General features: G+C 46.0%; 1 protein-coding gene across 1 annotated transcript in view; it reads left to right on the top strand.

Moving 5' to 3' along the window:
- Positions 1-894: 894 nt before the first annotated feature.
- The window catches only part of LOC128044341 (glutathione S-transferase Mu 1), a 30,496-nt gene continuing 16,022 nt past the window's right edge, over positions 895-15,368 (top strand). The window contains exon 1 of the mRNA XM_052636499.1: positions 895-961. Within this exon, the coding sequence (XP_052492459.1) occupies positions 926-961 (36 nt within the window). The 5' untranslated portion in view covers positions 895-925. The remainder of the gene's footprint in view (positions 962-15,368) is intronic.

The raw sequence follows: 15,368 nt of genomic DNA, 5'->3' as shown, positions 1-15,368 counted from the left end.
AAATCAACTATACTTCAATATAATTTTTTTTAAGAAACAGATCACTCTCTTAAAATCACATTGGGTCAGGAGGCAGGATGAGGGCTGTAACCTGTGGATCTAGGCAGCTGAGGGTGTGTGGGGCCACTCTGACTCTGGTCCTGTGTGAAGTATAGGCTGTCACCCCTCTATGGACCCCCTCCGGAGCCATGCACTCTGAGGACTGATCGCCCCTGGGTCACTTTCCCACCACACTCCCCGTCACTGTCTCAGCAATGTGACAGACATGGAGCTGTCTGTCAGAACATCTCTAGAGCTGCACCTGGGTACCCTCTCTGCTGTGCAGGAATCTGGATTTCGATTCAAAAGTGAGGCCATAAGCTACTTGATTAATTTATGTTGTACCTTTATTTTTAGGCACATGATGAGGGAAGGGTCCTCCACAGTCCCTGAAAGGAGCACAGAGAGACCACATTTCCTTTTGCTGCCTCCTCACATCTTTTTATCGCACCGATGGTCTGTTTTGGAAGACCGCAGCTATCATGGGTTATATTAACAAATCATGGGGGAGCGTTAGGATTGCCTGAGGTTCTCATCTTCCTGTAACACGGGCCAATTTAATGTTATGATTCAGGCTTGTTTCCCAAGGGCACTGGAAACTAACCCCCGGTTAGCTGAAGTGTCCCTGGGGTCGGGAACCAGGCCAGGCGAACCTCGGCGGCCTTTGCTCTCTCGGCGCCCAGAGATTGGCTTCCACAGAAATCTGCTGAGAGAGAGACAAGAGTAGACCCTGCTCTGCCGGCTGGGAGCTGAGTCAGGGGCTGGGCTGGGGGCAGGGCCGAGAAGAGGGGCCCCTGCTTCCGCCCGTTTTCTCCCGGATTCAGAAGACCAGTTTCAAGCCCAACTGCACTGGAGCTTCTGCACTTTGAGCGTCATAACCTGCACCATGCCCATGATTCTGGGTTACTGGGACATCCGCGGGGTGAGCGGGGGTCCCCCAGGGCTGGGAAGGTGGAGGCGGGTGGGGAAATGCTGCGCCCCCCTGGGAAAATGCTGCAAAGCTGAGGCCGGTTCAAACCAGAAACTTGCACAGGACTTGCTGCAGCGGAGCCCCTGTCCCCTCAGCCCGATCATCTTCTCTGGGTGTTGGCATGTGTGTGTCTGGCATGGGTGGGCTGGTGCAGGTGACGGTGCTGAGGGAGTGGGAGGTGTGGAAGTGACCTGGAAGAGTGAGAGTTTTGCAGTCAAGACTGACGTCTGCCCTCTGTCCCACCATCTCTGGCAGCTGGCCCATGCCATCCGCCTTCTCCTGGAGTACACAGACACAAACTATGAGGAGAGACAGTACTCGATGGGAGATGGTAATGAAATCCTTTTTCTGTTGTAACTTCTGCTCAACTCATGCTGATTTGTTGCCAAGCAACCTATGTTCTGGCCTTGTTGCTCCCATCCCTTAAACTGCACCAGCTGGAAAAGGGACCTGCCCCTTGTCAAACCCTTTGGGGGTGCAGCTGTCCTCCAAAGCAGGCCATGAGAGCCCCTGTGGCAGCCTTGGGCTCCATTTAGTGCTTGCATTAGCTCTCTGTAAGCCTCAACTCAGGGAGGTTCCAAATCCTTCTACGTGTGCTGCCCCCCAAAGCTCCATGTGAGATTAGAATGCACTTCAGAACCGTATCCATCAGTTCAGGGGGTCTTGCCTCTGACTCATTGGTAGGTCCCCTGGGAAGGAGGGTTGGATTTGTGGGAGATTGTTTCACTGCATCTTCTTTTTCTCAGCTCCTGACTATGACAGAAGCCAGTGGCTGAATGAAAAATTCAAGCTGGGCCTGGAATTCCCCAATGTAGGTGCAGGGGTTGGGGTGCTGGGAGGGGGAGTGGACAGTGTCTCCATCCATCTCCTTTCCTGGCTTAGAGGTTTCAGGAAGAGGTGCCTTCTGCTCTTGTCTCTCAGCTTCCTGGTTCTGTTTTCTGCCTTTCCATGATGCTCTGTGTCCCAGCTCATCCCTCCATTTTGCAGCATATTATTTAGTGCCCACCATAGTATTTAGGCTCTGTGAGTGCCAGGTTTCATCCCTTGGTCAATGGAGGAGGGTACAGGGGAGTCTGGTGGTGCAAATAACCAGACTCTGTTATTCTTCCAGCTGCCCTACTTAATCGATGGGACTCACAAGCTCACCCAGAGCAATGCCATTCTTCGGTACATTGCACGCAAGCACAACATGTGTGAGTGGGTCTGGGGTTGGGGGCAGGGGCGCAGGTCATCATGCCCTGGGCTGGGCTGGAGGGGATACTGAGGTTGAGTCTCTGTTTTGTGGCCACAGGTGGGGAGACAGAGGAGGAGATGATTCGTGTGGACATTTTGGAGAACCAGGTTATGGATGTCCGCTTGGCCATGGTCAGGATCTGCTACAGCCCTGACTTTGTGAGTCCTTTCACTTGGGGGGACAGCGTGTGAGATGCTTGTCACAATCTCATCAACTGGTCTTTTAGATTTTTCCTTCCTTAGAGCTACTTATCCACCAAGACATTTTCTTGGAAACTCTGATTCAGTTCCCACCAATCTTAAAGTCCAGCTTCTCCTGGATGGAAATTCACTTCCTAGACAGGATATTTTCCTCCTTACCCCAATACCTCCTCTCCGCATCTAAGGCCGAAACACATGTGTCCAGTGGGCAGCCCAGGGTTAGACTTTATTCCTCTCCCTCCTTCCTTTCAGCTTCTAGTTCTCTCCAACTGTCCAGAAACTGCCCAGGTGTCCACACCATTCTAGTCTCCTACACTGGAACTTAGGACTTCTTTCCTAGTCATTTTAGTGTTGATCAGCCTGAGGTCTGAGGCCCAAGCTCCACCAGGTCTCACAGCACTGCTGGTCTGACCCAGCGCAAGTGTCTGGAGCTGAGTGGTGACAGGTCCAGGAACAGTGTGTTTTGCCCTTTGCCTTCCCATTGCTTCTCACAGATGGGAGCTGGTTCCCATAGGAGTCTAGTGAACACAGGTGGGTTGAAGTGCCCCTGGGCCCTGACTCATGTACAGCTGTCTGATCCCTGACAGCTGGGATCAGACACAGCCCTGGGAGGACTGCTCTCTGCCGGGGAGTCTGTGTGTGAGGGTGGTGACAGCTGTTTTGTGTCTCAGGAGAAACTGAAGCCCGGTTTCTTGAAGGAGATCCCTGAAAAGATCAAGCTGTTCTCAGAGTTTCTGGGGCAGAGGCCTTGGTTTGCAGGGGACAAGGTAAGTTGGCCGGCTTTGGGGGCGGGATAGCTGTCATTTTTCCCAGGTTCAGAGTTCGGTGCACATTCATGCTTTGTCTTCCTGCAGCTGACCTATGTGGATTTCCTGGTTTACGACGTCCTTGACATGCACCGCATATTTGAGCCCAAGTGCCTGGATGCATTCCCAAACCTGAGAGACTTCATTTCTCATTTTGAGGTGATTCCCTTGAACCCCTTGTATTTACATTTTTCTTCTCTTTCTTATTTTCCCTGATTTTGTAGTTGGAACTACAATGAAGAATAGCATTTATGGAGAATCTTGTTTACCAGAATCTCTCCTCAGTTACTGATGTGTATTGTGTCACATTTAATCTTTATAACATTCCTACATGTGGAAGAATTATCCTCTCCATTTTACAGATGAGGAGTTAAACTGAAAGGATAAGTAATTTCTGAAGGTCACACAACCAGTCCAGGCTGTGCTGGGCTCCCCATCAGACCGTCTGGCTTCTACGGGCAGCAGTCGGTGCCTCTCCGTTTCCTGTGTTGAAATGAAAAGCTCAGGTCCTTTTATTGTCTGGGTTCACAGTTCTGGAAAGTGTGTAGGAAGCAGAATATTCAGGAGATGGTATGCAGCTGGCATTAGTAGAATGGGACACAGTAGGATTGATATCAAGTACTAAAAACAGAGACGATATATTCTCCTGATCTCCAAAGGGCTCTGCAGCAATTGAGCCTCCACCTGTTCTGAGATAGTCAGATCTGTAGTTGGTGCTGGGATTTGGGTACATACAGAGGAGTCCTGTGCAAGGATTTCATCTTGACACCTCTTATGGTGGGCAGTTCATTTACTCCTCATCTCCAGTCCCTTTTTCTTTCCTGTTATCCCAGTTTCCATCCCAGAGATGCAGTAGTACATCACTTTAAGTCAGACTCACTGATCTGATCCTCTCCCCTGTAGGAGACACTGTGTCAGGCACAAGTGGGATACAGAAGTCATGCAGTCCTGGTGCCCAGCCTCTTGGGCTCAGTGCAGCTGGGGAACTATAGGAACCTGAGCAGTGTGGTGTGGGTGGAGCCACCTTGGTTCTAGAGGAGCACAGCCTGACCTCACCTCCCAGCTCATCATTGACCCAGCTGGACAGCAGCAGAGTCTGCTTTGTGACAGATGTGGGAATTTGGAGCTCTCGTCCAATAGGTTTTTTGGCCTACAATCTGTTTTGTATTCCTCCTTCCCATAATGAAATTTGCTTTCTCAGCTAGTTCTCATCAGCTCTGGTTTTGGTCCAAGGCTTGTTGCCTTGAGAATTTTGCAAGAGCTGGGGTGACTGCCCAGCAGGGAGGATGGGGACAGATGTGGCCTGCAGTGTGGCCTGTTGGGCCCTGGGCGGTGGGGCACAGGCAGTCCTAGATCTTGGAGTCCTGGGCACTCTTGGGCACTGTCTGTCTTGGGAAACTGGTGCACAGGTACACCTGAGTGTCTCACTGTCTGGTTGGCTGTCGCAGGACTGAGGATGATGTAGGCTGAGGCCAAGTGAGAGTGGACTCGGGTCCCATGCCAGGCAGTTGGTCTGTGTCTTTTAAGTGGAATAATTAGAGTCTGGCCTGAGCCAGTCTTGCTGCTCCACACCCTCCTATCAGGTTTCATCCATGTTTTGCTGAGTAATTGGGTGAAATGTGGTCTCTTCTTTATGTTGCCTGGCCGTTTTCTGAGCCCTTTAGTTTTGCTAGGTGTTCATCCCTCTGTGGGCAAACCGTGTGAAGTAGGAGCCTTTTGTGAGGCAGAGATTATTTTTTGCTTGTTGAGAGGAACAAATACTCCTATGATGAGAAGTCAGTGGAGAAACATTTGACACCACTTAAGAGGAGTGAGTTTTGACTTTATTTGGAGACCTTCAATTTTGTTTGGCACCCAGGAGACCGCTTCTCATAGAGCTCTGAAGATGTAGGGTAGGAGACAGTAGGTATATGAATTTTTGGCTGGGATATACATATAGTCAAGCATGCATCTTGGTAAAAGATTAATGCTAATTATTGAAAAACAAACATCTCTAGTTAATGATCTCAGTGCTTTTCTCTGTGTAGGAAGATGGGTAAATTTGGAGTCATGAAAATTCTTTTTTTGAGATGCATCCTAACTCTCTGGGGGCCCCATGTCTGAAACACAGAATGTTTCATCCTGGTTTTCTTCATCCTGAAATCTCCTCAGAGTGGACTGTCTGTGGTTGACTGCGGTAGATTGAAGCTTACCCCTTTCTGTAACCAGTTAGGAGGGACTATCTTCAGGCTTTTACTGGTCATGGAAACGATGTAAGATTTGCATTCATTCTTTTCTTTTCATAAATTTTTTACAGTTGTTTATTTAGTTTTGGCTGAGCTGGGTCTGCGTTGCTGGGCCTGGACTTTCTCTGGTTGTAGGGAGCTCGGTCTGCTCTCTAGCTGCGGTGCTCCGGCTTCTAACGCAGTGGCCTTTCTTGTTGCAGAGCAGCGGACTCTAGGCCCTTGAGGTGCAGTAGCTGTCGCTCTCAGGCTCTGGTGCACAGGCTCAGTTGCCCCGGGGCATGTGAAATCTTCCCAGACCAGGGACTGTACCCATGTCCCCTGTTTTGGCAGGCAGATTCTCAACCACTGGGCCACCAGGGAAGTCCTTCATTCTTGACAAATCCTTTAAAGGCTGTAAATTAGATTTTGGGTGAAGGAGCCTTTCCAACTGTTTGAATTTAAAAACACCTCTTTTCTGTTATTTTTTCCCTTTGGTGTTAGAGTCTATCTTGTTAAGTTAATCAGGCTTAGTCTCAGGTCATTTGTGCTATATTTACATATCTGACATGAAGAGGTTTTTTAAAATATATAATTTTTTTGGCTACATTGGGTGTAGGTTGTGTCATGTAGGATCTTCCATTGTGGCATCAGCCTTCTTCTGCTTGTGGTGTGTGGGCTCCAGAGCACATGGTCTCAGTAGTTGTGGTGTGCGGGCTTTGTTGCCCCAGGACATATGGGATCTTAATTCCTTGACCAGGGATTGAACTGCCTTCACTGCACTGGAAGGCAGATTCCTAACAACAGGACTGCCAGGAAAGTCCCCTGATACGTGGAGATTTGCAAGACAAACACAGTTGCTTTCAATTCCCTGAAGAACTGGGCTGCTACCTAAATGATATCAAAAGATGGATTTGACCAACTACATTTTTTAAAATTTTTGCTTTTTTATATCAGTAGGTAAATTTCCAACTAAACTGGAAATCAAAAGATTTCTAAATCTAGAACTTTAGGGATCAGTGTATCATGTCTTCAAATGTTTGCAGAAGGCCCTCTTTCTGAGTTCACAAGTCAAACTCAGTCCTGTTTACCCTAGGTCAAAAACAAAAGCAACCAACCAAACAAAACTCCCAAACCAAACTCCAATATTGCTTTTATTAAGTACCAGGGACCAGCCTCAGTTGGATCTAGGGTATTGGAAGCATGGACGGCAAGGCAAGAGAGATATATAGATATAGAGAGAGATAAGGAAAGAATTTGCAGTTAAGAGAATAGAGGAGAGAAAAGAGGCTGATATTCCTTGGTTTATGCAGAAAGCCAATAAAGCCTCAGACGAGAGACTTGCTCTGTTCACTTAGGCGGCAGGCGCCCTCTCGAATAGCGGAAGGTGCCCCACCTTGGGCACCTTCTCGACTGGGTCTTAGAAGCCCAGGCAGGAAAATGAACTCAGAGGGCCCCTGCACTCCAGGGGAATAGCCTGAAAAAGAGAGAAAGAGAGAAAGAAAGTGTGACATGGGGAGGCCAAGCTTGTGTAAGACCCATAACTTTATTTTCAAAAGGAGCTTTTATACCCTAAGTTTTACATAATGGAAGATGCAGAGTCATGCAGGGGCAGCAGTCCTGACCCTTATCGATACCAGGCTTTCTTTCTGCATACCTTTCTGTATACAAAAGGTCTCCGGTGATTTACATTATCTTCTGGCCAGGAGGCCTGTTAATATTTTATGGCTCTTTTCCTTGATAAATGTTAATCAACCAAAAACCTCATTTTCCCTTAAAGTGTTTTTTCTTTAATCTGCATCACCCTCAAAGTACTAAATAAAGTTACATTCCTAAAGAACAAAGGTGCAGTGGGTTACCTCAAAGAAAGTACTTAACTCACAGATCTGATGTTGCTAATGCCAGGGCTACTACCTGTTTTTTCTATATACCAACTATATCAACAAATAAAAGATATGAAAACTTGGCAGCAAGTACTGGCTCAACAATGAAACTGTTAACCAGTTCTATTCTAATGATTTGTAACTTCTTGAAAGGCTCTACATTCCTAGAGTGTTTTAAGCTTTCTGTGCCTCTTGCGGTTGGGAGGCTGTAAACAATCACATGCGTAGTTGTAGAAGTCTGGATAAACTTGTCAGGCAGGCTAGAAAGCCATCAGAGGGGTTTTTGGATTGAAACACTCTTATTATGCCCAGGAGACTTATTAACCAAAGCTCTAAGTTTATTTTCTCAGAGAAACGTGGTCAGGGATAGCTCCCTGTTAATGTCAGAGGAGTTGGTGAAAGTCATTAAGTAGTAGACAGACAGACTCTGGTTTTGGGGGTAGATGCTCGAGCAGTTCCAGGGGATCCCTCGAGTCCTGATCCGCCTTGCCCGTCAGGTCTCTCCGCATAACCTTGACATGGGTGGGATCTCCCGTGCTGAGTCCCAGCAATTAGGCCCTGAATCTTAGATTGCAACTTTAAGCTTATGGTGTGTGGGCTCAGGTAAGCCTTTTGGTTTCCTCTGTTATCTTTAATTAACATTGCCTGAGAGGCAGATGATATGCCCTGTCTTATGCCAGGCAGGGGCGCATTCCCCAGTGAGACATGTTTGTATATCCCCACAGTATAATCAGGTAAAAGAGATATAACCATCTTACATAAAGCCTGTTCAAATATACCACTTTTTAGCGTGTTACTGAGTCCACGTTTAGTCTGCTTGCTGCACAACGGGCCGATCGTCTGAGAGATGATGTGCAGACTGAGAAGCTGGCAGACTAATGTCTCAAAATAACCATCTGATCAGGGTCTGATGCCAGGCTCTTTTATAGAGCAGAGAAGTGGGGGGTGAGGAAGTAAAGTAAAAAGGTCATTAATCTTGCAAACATCTCCTGGAATTGCCAGCCTCGGGTAGGGGCTATGTTAATTTTTTCCTTCCTGTAGCCATCCACAGGTGCACAGGGTCCTGAACAAGGGCACTCTGGCTTAACATTCAGGCATAGGGGCAGGGTTCCCCAAGGCAGGCCGTTATGTATGGAGGGTATCCTCGTAGTGAACAAAAGCAATGGGAAGCAAAGTTTAAAGTAAAAGAAACAGATCTGGCCTTCTCTGTGGGTAGAGTGGGTAAGAATCTGCCTGCCAGTGCAGGGGACATGGGTTCACTCCTTGTTCTGGGAAGATTCCACATGATGCAGAGCAACTAAGCCTGCACCACAACTCATGCGCCTGGCTCTCGGGCCTGAGAGCCGCAGCTACTAGTCTACGTGCTGCAGCTGCCTCCTGAAGCCCCGCACCTAGCGTCTGTGCACCACCACAGGGAGAGCTACGGCAATGAGAAGCCTGTGCGTCATAATGAAGAGTAGCCCTCACTGGCTGGAACTAGAGAAAGCCCAGCTCATAGTGAAGACCCAGTGCAGCCAAAAAAAAAGAAAAGGATACAAATCTTAAAAAAAAAAGAAACATCCAACATGGAGGCAGATTTTGTTCTTCCCCTTAACAAATAAACTTTCATCTCAATTCTATCAACTATCAATATTTTACCTTTAACCATAGCCCTTGTAAGGATCCTGTTAACAAGTCTTGGTCTTACAAGGAGTCCCAGAAACCTTCCTTCCCTGGCCATTTTACCCAGTTCTGTCCCCAGTGAGGGGTTGAGCCAAGGGACCCAGGCTTTTTTTGTCAATCTTTATTGGATTGTTTGGCATATTGCCCTGAGCAATTGCTGGTGAATTTTTCTACTTTCTTGCCTTTAAATTTTTCCTACACTGTGGTAATAGAGTTGATTTGTTTGGGTCTCTTTAACATTTACGGGGACTGATAAGGGGTCTTTTTGGCTCGTCCAAAACATCTTTTTTGGTAGTGCTGTATCAAAATCTTTAATTTCATGCCATCAAAGTCTGTTTCATTTATCATACCTCTTAATAGGCATCTAAATATTTTCATCCTATTGGGATCAGTCCCTTTAAAATTTTTAGTTTGTAGGAAGAACTCACTTGACTTTCCCCTCAGCTTTTAACTATTCCCTTGTTAATTAACCTAATTAACTTTAGTTATTCTTTTGGTTTTATTAGCATCTGTAAGATCCATTGAGGGGAAGCTTAGACCATAAATAAAACTCTAGGAACAATGTTTGTTGGTTGGTTGATCGGTTTGAAACTAAGGAAGTTCTTAAGGTTTGCCACCATTATATATCTGTGTATCCACCCTTTAGTTTGATTTTTCCATAGGGACCAGCTAAACAACTGTTTTCAATGAGAGATCTCTAAACATTTACCAATTTAGCAGGTTTCCCAGTTTAAAGGATCCATTGTTAGAATTCTTAGTCATGATTCAAACCAATAAGAGGCAAGAGGAATCCCCACAAAAGAGTGTGAAGGATGCAGCCTTCTCAGGAGCCAGGAAGCTTACTCACAAATATCGTCTAGGAAAGTAAAGGCCTTTGTTGTACAGGGAGACACAAGGAGCATTGAAACAACAAAGACCCTTTATGAACTGGGCCCCCTAATGACACATTTACCTAATGCTAGCATAGCTGGACAAAAAGACTCTTGGAATCACAGTCTATGCAACTTGCTGCCAACCATACACCGTATGTGTACCTTCACGATTAGAGGGACTAAGCTTTCAAAGTGCACTGGAAGATGCCTAAGAAGATGAGGTAGAACTTTTACGTCTCAAGGCTACAGGGAGATGATGCAAGTTCTTCCTAGAAGGACTTTTGTTTCCTTAAGGTCAGCATTTGAAAACAAAACGTTTTTTGGCCAAAGTAATCACAATTTTACCAGGCCTTCTAAATCATTCAGTCTTTTTGATCTTAAAACCCATTCCTCTAGCTGTGTACACAAAAAATCCCCTAATTTTGAGTGTTGAAGAACCCTTTTTGACCATTTTTAGGATGAGATCTCCTTGGGATAGTTTCCCCAATTAAGTAAGTATCTGCAGGTATAAACTCCATATGTAGTGTCCCTGAACCTGCCTGTAGTGGCAGTCTTAGGTTGGCAATCTGTCACCCCTCTTTCTTTTGTTTATAAAGCTTTGTTTCCCATTTCACAGTATGTTTGTCACGATAAATTTCTTTGGATAAGTGTGTGTGGTGGGCCGTTCGGCTATTTGTGAGCTTAACTCTCCTCGTTGTTACCCTGTAGTCATTTCAGGTCTTTAATATGTCTCAGACAGTCTGAAAACATTGTGGGCATTGGGAACATAGATTGGCCAAACCTTTTGTGTGTGTCCCTGAATGAGCAAGTTTCTTTAGAAAGTGGGATTCCCTATGGGATTGCTGTGTGGAATGAGGACTTGCCTCCACCACTCCTGCAAGTTTCTCAATTGCCTGAAAAAGCCTTGCTTAGCCAGGAAGAGCCCTGTCCCTTATCTATGGAGCTAAGAGATCTCGTGTGGTATCTACACTATATTCCAGCCAACTCTGGTAAATTAGTCAGTCCAAGGAAGGACACCAACCAGTCCCTGATCTACGCACCCAACCTGAACCTGCCCAGTGTCTCAGCTGGGTACTTTCTCAGTATCTCTAAAATGAGATGACAGGAAGTTTTTTCATGTACCATTAAAGAAAACTCAGGACTGTCAACCAAGATAGTAAATGGGAGATCATGAGAGATTCACCTAAATTCATATGATCACGTACAGAGGTGGACTGGCACAACGGGCCTTGCTGGTACCAAGGCTCCAGCTCCTTGTAAGGTTCCAATCCCAGTAAGAAGTCTCATTTGAACTCCTTTGTGGTCACTATAACTGTCCACTGGAAACAAAGCCCACACAGTGTAAGAGCGGTGAGTTTCCCTTTCATTTGGAGACCTGTATGCTAGGAGACACCCTCTCAGAACCCTCAGATATCTCTGGGAAACTGCTTTCAGGAGGTGGAGGAGGAGGTCTGGAAAATTGGAGTAATCAATAATACATCTTGGTAAAGAGTACTGCTAATCACCAAAAGCTAGGGATCTCAAGTTACTGATTTTAGTGCTTTACTCTGCATAGAAAACTATACAGACCTAGGTTGATTATAGAGTGCTTCTTTAGATGCATCTTAACTGTCAAAGGACTGTGTATCCAAACCAGAGAATGTTTCATCTGTTGTTTTCCCATCCTGACTTTCCCTACGGGCACACTGTTGGTGGGCAACTGCTAGGACTGGTCACTTAACTGTTTGTATAAGTGGATGATGAGTGAGTCTCCTTGTTTTTTTCCAGCTATGAGGAAGGGGATGCAGCAGAGAGACCTCAGAATTGAGAGGGAGAGCAAGCAGGCTGCATTCTAGCCATATTACTTCTGTGCAGTGTGAGCATGCACAGAAATGCCTCAGTTTCCCATCTGATAAATGGTCTCAGTAGAACCCATCTTGCAGGGGAGTCATTTAGGGATTTTGAACCTATGTCATCATCTCCAGCAACAAGCACTGGGTGGAGTCTCCAAATGTCCTGTTTTATCAAGATATCACTTGAATTACAGATAATTGGAAGAGCTAACATTCCAGAGCTGGGGACACCAGGAGGATGGTATTTTGTCCCAATATTTGACTCCACGTGGAAGGGCTATATCTAGGTTGCAAACTTAGGGAGACCTGCATGAACCATAGTGGGGTAGTAAACCTGAAGCCTGACCTTTTTCCCACCCTCAGGGCCTGAAGAAGATCTCTGCCTACATGAAGTCCAGCCGCTTCCTCCCAGGCCCTCTGTTCCTGAAGCTTGCCGTGTGGGGCAACAAGTAGTGCCCGCAACCAGGAGATGGGCGTGAGGAGCCAGTGCCTTGGAGACCAGGTGGACCTTCCTGCCCGCGGAACCATCTGTCTTTTCCTTTCTCCTTCTGTTCACTCTAAATGGTTCCTTAACCCCCTTATCTCCCTCCCACCCTGCTTTCCATCCATCCTTTAATTCAGTTTCCCACTTTTTTTTTCCATTTTTTTTTTTTTAGCAAAGGTCCTCCTCCACCCCACATTATCCCTCCTGCACTAAAGCCATGTAGACTATCCTTCCCTTCCATGGTTGCTTCTGCATTGAGGAGCCCAGTCGGGTCCCTGGCCCATGGAGCTGTGTTCTGAGCTCCCAGCATTGCCCTGAAGACCAGCACTGGCCTGGTGGGAAGTCCGTACTTCCCAGTGTGGTTCCTGCCCAGCCTGTCTAATCCCAGTAAAGCCTTATCACACCTGCTGTGTCCTGTCTTATTCCCTCCTGGCTTCCTGGAGTCATGACCAACTAAGTTGGGTGCGTGGTGGTGTCCATTTTCCCTTCTGTTGTGCTCTGCAGGGCTGCATGGATGGGCTTGTGTGTGTGTGTGTGTGTGTATGTGTGTGTGTGTGTATGTGTATGTGTGTGTGTATGTGTGTGTGTGTGTCTGTCTGTGTGTGTGTGTATGTATGTGTGTGTGTGTCTGTGTCTGTGTGTGTGTGTGTGTGTGTGTGTGTGTGTGTGTGGTGGGAGGTTGGGCACAGGTGGGATTATACTATTGCTTGTTCATTTCTATCTCCACTTCATGCACCTCTGTTTCTTGGCATGAGGTGTCTACAGAAGGGGGGCCCTTCTGTGCCTGGTTCCCTCTTTAATTCAGCATTCATGGGCTGCCTCCTTTCAGCTTGTAGTACTCTGTGTCATGGTTCAGGGGGCTCTGGGGTGCTGGGGAGGTCTGAGTAGTCTACTGATGGAGTGGGATCCTGGTGGATTCACTTCTGTCACCTTCTCCTGGAAGTTTTCTCTGCTTTAGATACTCTTCATCTGTATTCTTACAACATACATCAATAACACTTGCTTCCAGTGTATTATAATCATTGTTTTGCTCGTTTTTTCTCTAACTTGGTCATAAAGACATTGAGGAGAGAATCCATTTCTTATTTGACTTTATATCTCACATCTGTTATACTGCCTTGCAACAGTAAACGTTCAATAACAGTTGGAAACATGAAAGAAGTATCTCTAGTTAAAACCCTGGGCATCCTAGAGGCATTTCATGGACTTAGAGCTCTGCATATAGGTGCCTAGCTTCCCGGTGGTGCGAGTGGTAAAAAGCCCTCCTGCCAGTGCCGGAGATGTCAGAGATGCAGGTGTGGCCCTTGGGTGGGGAAGATCCGCTGGAGCAGGGCATGGCAGCCCATTTCAGTGTCTTTGCCTGGAGAATCCCATGAACAGAGGAGCCTAGCAGGCTACAGTCCATGGGGTTGCAGAGAGTCAGACTCAACTGAAGCGACTCCGCAGTATATAGTTTCTTGAGCCACTTAAGATAAAGAATGAACATCAGAAGATTTGAAATCTATAGGTCTAGGGGCAAGCCATTCGGTCTCCCTAACTGAAGCATGTAGTGGCTGTAGCTGGCCCTTGGATAACTTGACCTGAAATGAGCAGGGCTAGTGTGTGGACTAAAGTGTAGCCGCTCTGTGCAGTCAGGAGGGAGAATGCCATTTGAGGTAAAGTGTAGGCCTCATCAGATAACAATATGATTGGCAGGTCCTTCAAAGAGTGGCTGGATGGTGAAATTGGGCTTGTTATAGCACAGCCTCAAGTCTTGACTTGGCCTCAAGTCATCGCCCTCAGGTGCTTTGGAGAAGAGTCTTGTTGGGTATTTGTCTCGGTGGTCATTTCTTGCAGTTATTAAGCAAAAAATATTAAGCAAATGTAGGAATAATGTGAAATAAATGATTTTTTAAATAAATGTTTATTTCAAAAAGTAAAACTGCTAACATAAAAAAGTCCAGTAAACTAATAGTTAATGAAACTTATAAGTCAGTAAATATTTTTGGTTTTGCAAACCATGTGGTCTCCGTCATCACAATTGTTCACCTTTATAAATATAGTGTGAAAGCAGCCATGGGACATACATAAATGAATGGATGGGGCTGTATTTCAACAGAACTTCAAAAACAGGTGAACTTATTTCTCTGACTCCAGATTTATATGCTCAAATTGAAAGGGCATAGCTATTGTGGGAGGGAGGGTTAAGACAGAGGGGACATATGTATACCTATGGCTGATTCATGTTGATTATATGACAGAAATCAACACAATATTATAAAGCAATTATCTTGCAAATAAATAGTAAATAACTATCTAAAAACTTAAATCTTAGACGTAAGGGGTGACCATGAAAAAAACCCTAAAGAACAAAATAACTCAATCCTTTTTAGAAAATGAGGCAACATGTGATAATGAAGTGGAGAAGGCAATGGCACCCCACTCCAGTACTCTTGCCTGGAAAATCCCACGGACAGAGGAGCCTGGTGCGCTGCAGTCCATGGGGTCTCAAATAGTTGGACACGACTGAGCGACTTCACTTTCACTTTCACTCTTATGCATTGGAGAAGGAAATGGCAACCCACTGCAGTGTTCTTGCCTGGAGAGTCCCAGGGTTGGGGGAGCCTGGAAGGCTGCCGTCTCTGAAGTTGCACAGAGTCGGACACGACTGAAGTGACTTAGCAGTGATAATGAAGACAGTTGCAAATAAAGGTTGAACACATTTGTTTAAGAGTGAAATATTTCTTCTTAATAGCATTTCTTGTTTTCCATACTTTTCATCTTAAACTTGGTTCCTTTTGTAAATTCTTGCAATCCTAGTTTGCATTTTGTTATTCAAAATGTTATAAGCAAGTGGAAAATTTTTGTCTCACGTATAATTGGTATCTTGTCTGTCAGGAAGCATTTAACAGGAGGCTTGTAAGTTTTGATTTTATCTTTGCTGAAAATAGCTGCCTTGTAAGACAATACAAATACACAGTGTTGAATAAAACACCTCTGCTCCATCAGAGCTTTGGTCCCTGTGTCTTGCTTTCTCTCCCCACCCCTCTCTCCTTCTCTGTCTCTCTCTCTCTCTCTCTTTCAGGCTGATACCCTGGAGTGCAGAGGCCCTCTGGGTTCACTTTCCTGCCCTGGCTTCCTTCCCCCCCTCTAGAGGGCGCCTGAGGCCTTCATGAACAGAGCAAGCTCTGTGGAACGGTTTTATT

Source organism: Budorcas taxicolor, chromosome 3 (assembly GCF_023091745.1).
Source record: "Budorcas taxicolor isolate Tak-1 chromosome 3, Takin1.1, whole genome shotgun sequence".
Lineage (NCBI taxonomy): Eukaryota > Metazoa > Chordata > Mammalia > Artiodactyla > Bovidae > Budorcas > Budorcas taxicolor.
The sequence above is the reverse complement of the archived record's forward strand: the minus strand, read 5'-3'. Positions and strand labels throughout refer to the sequence as shown.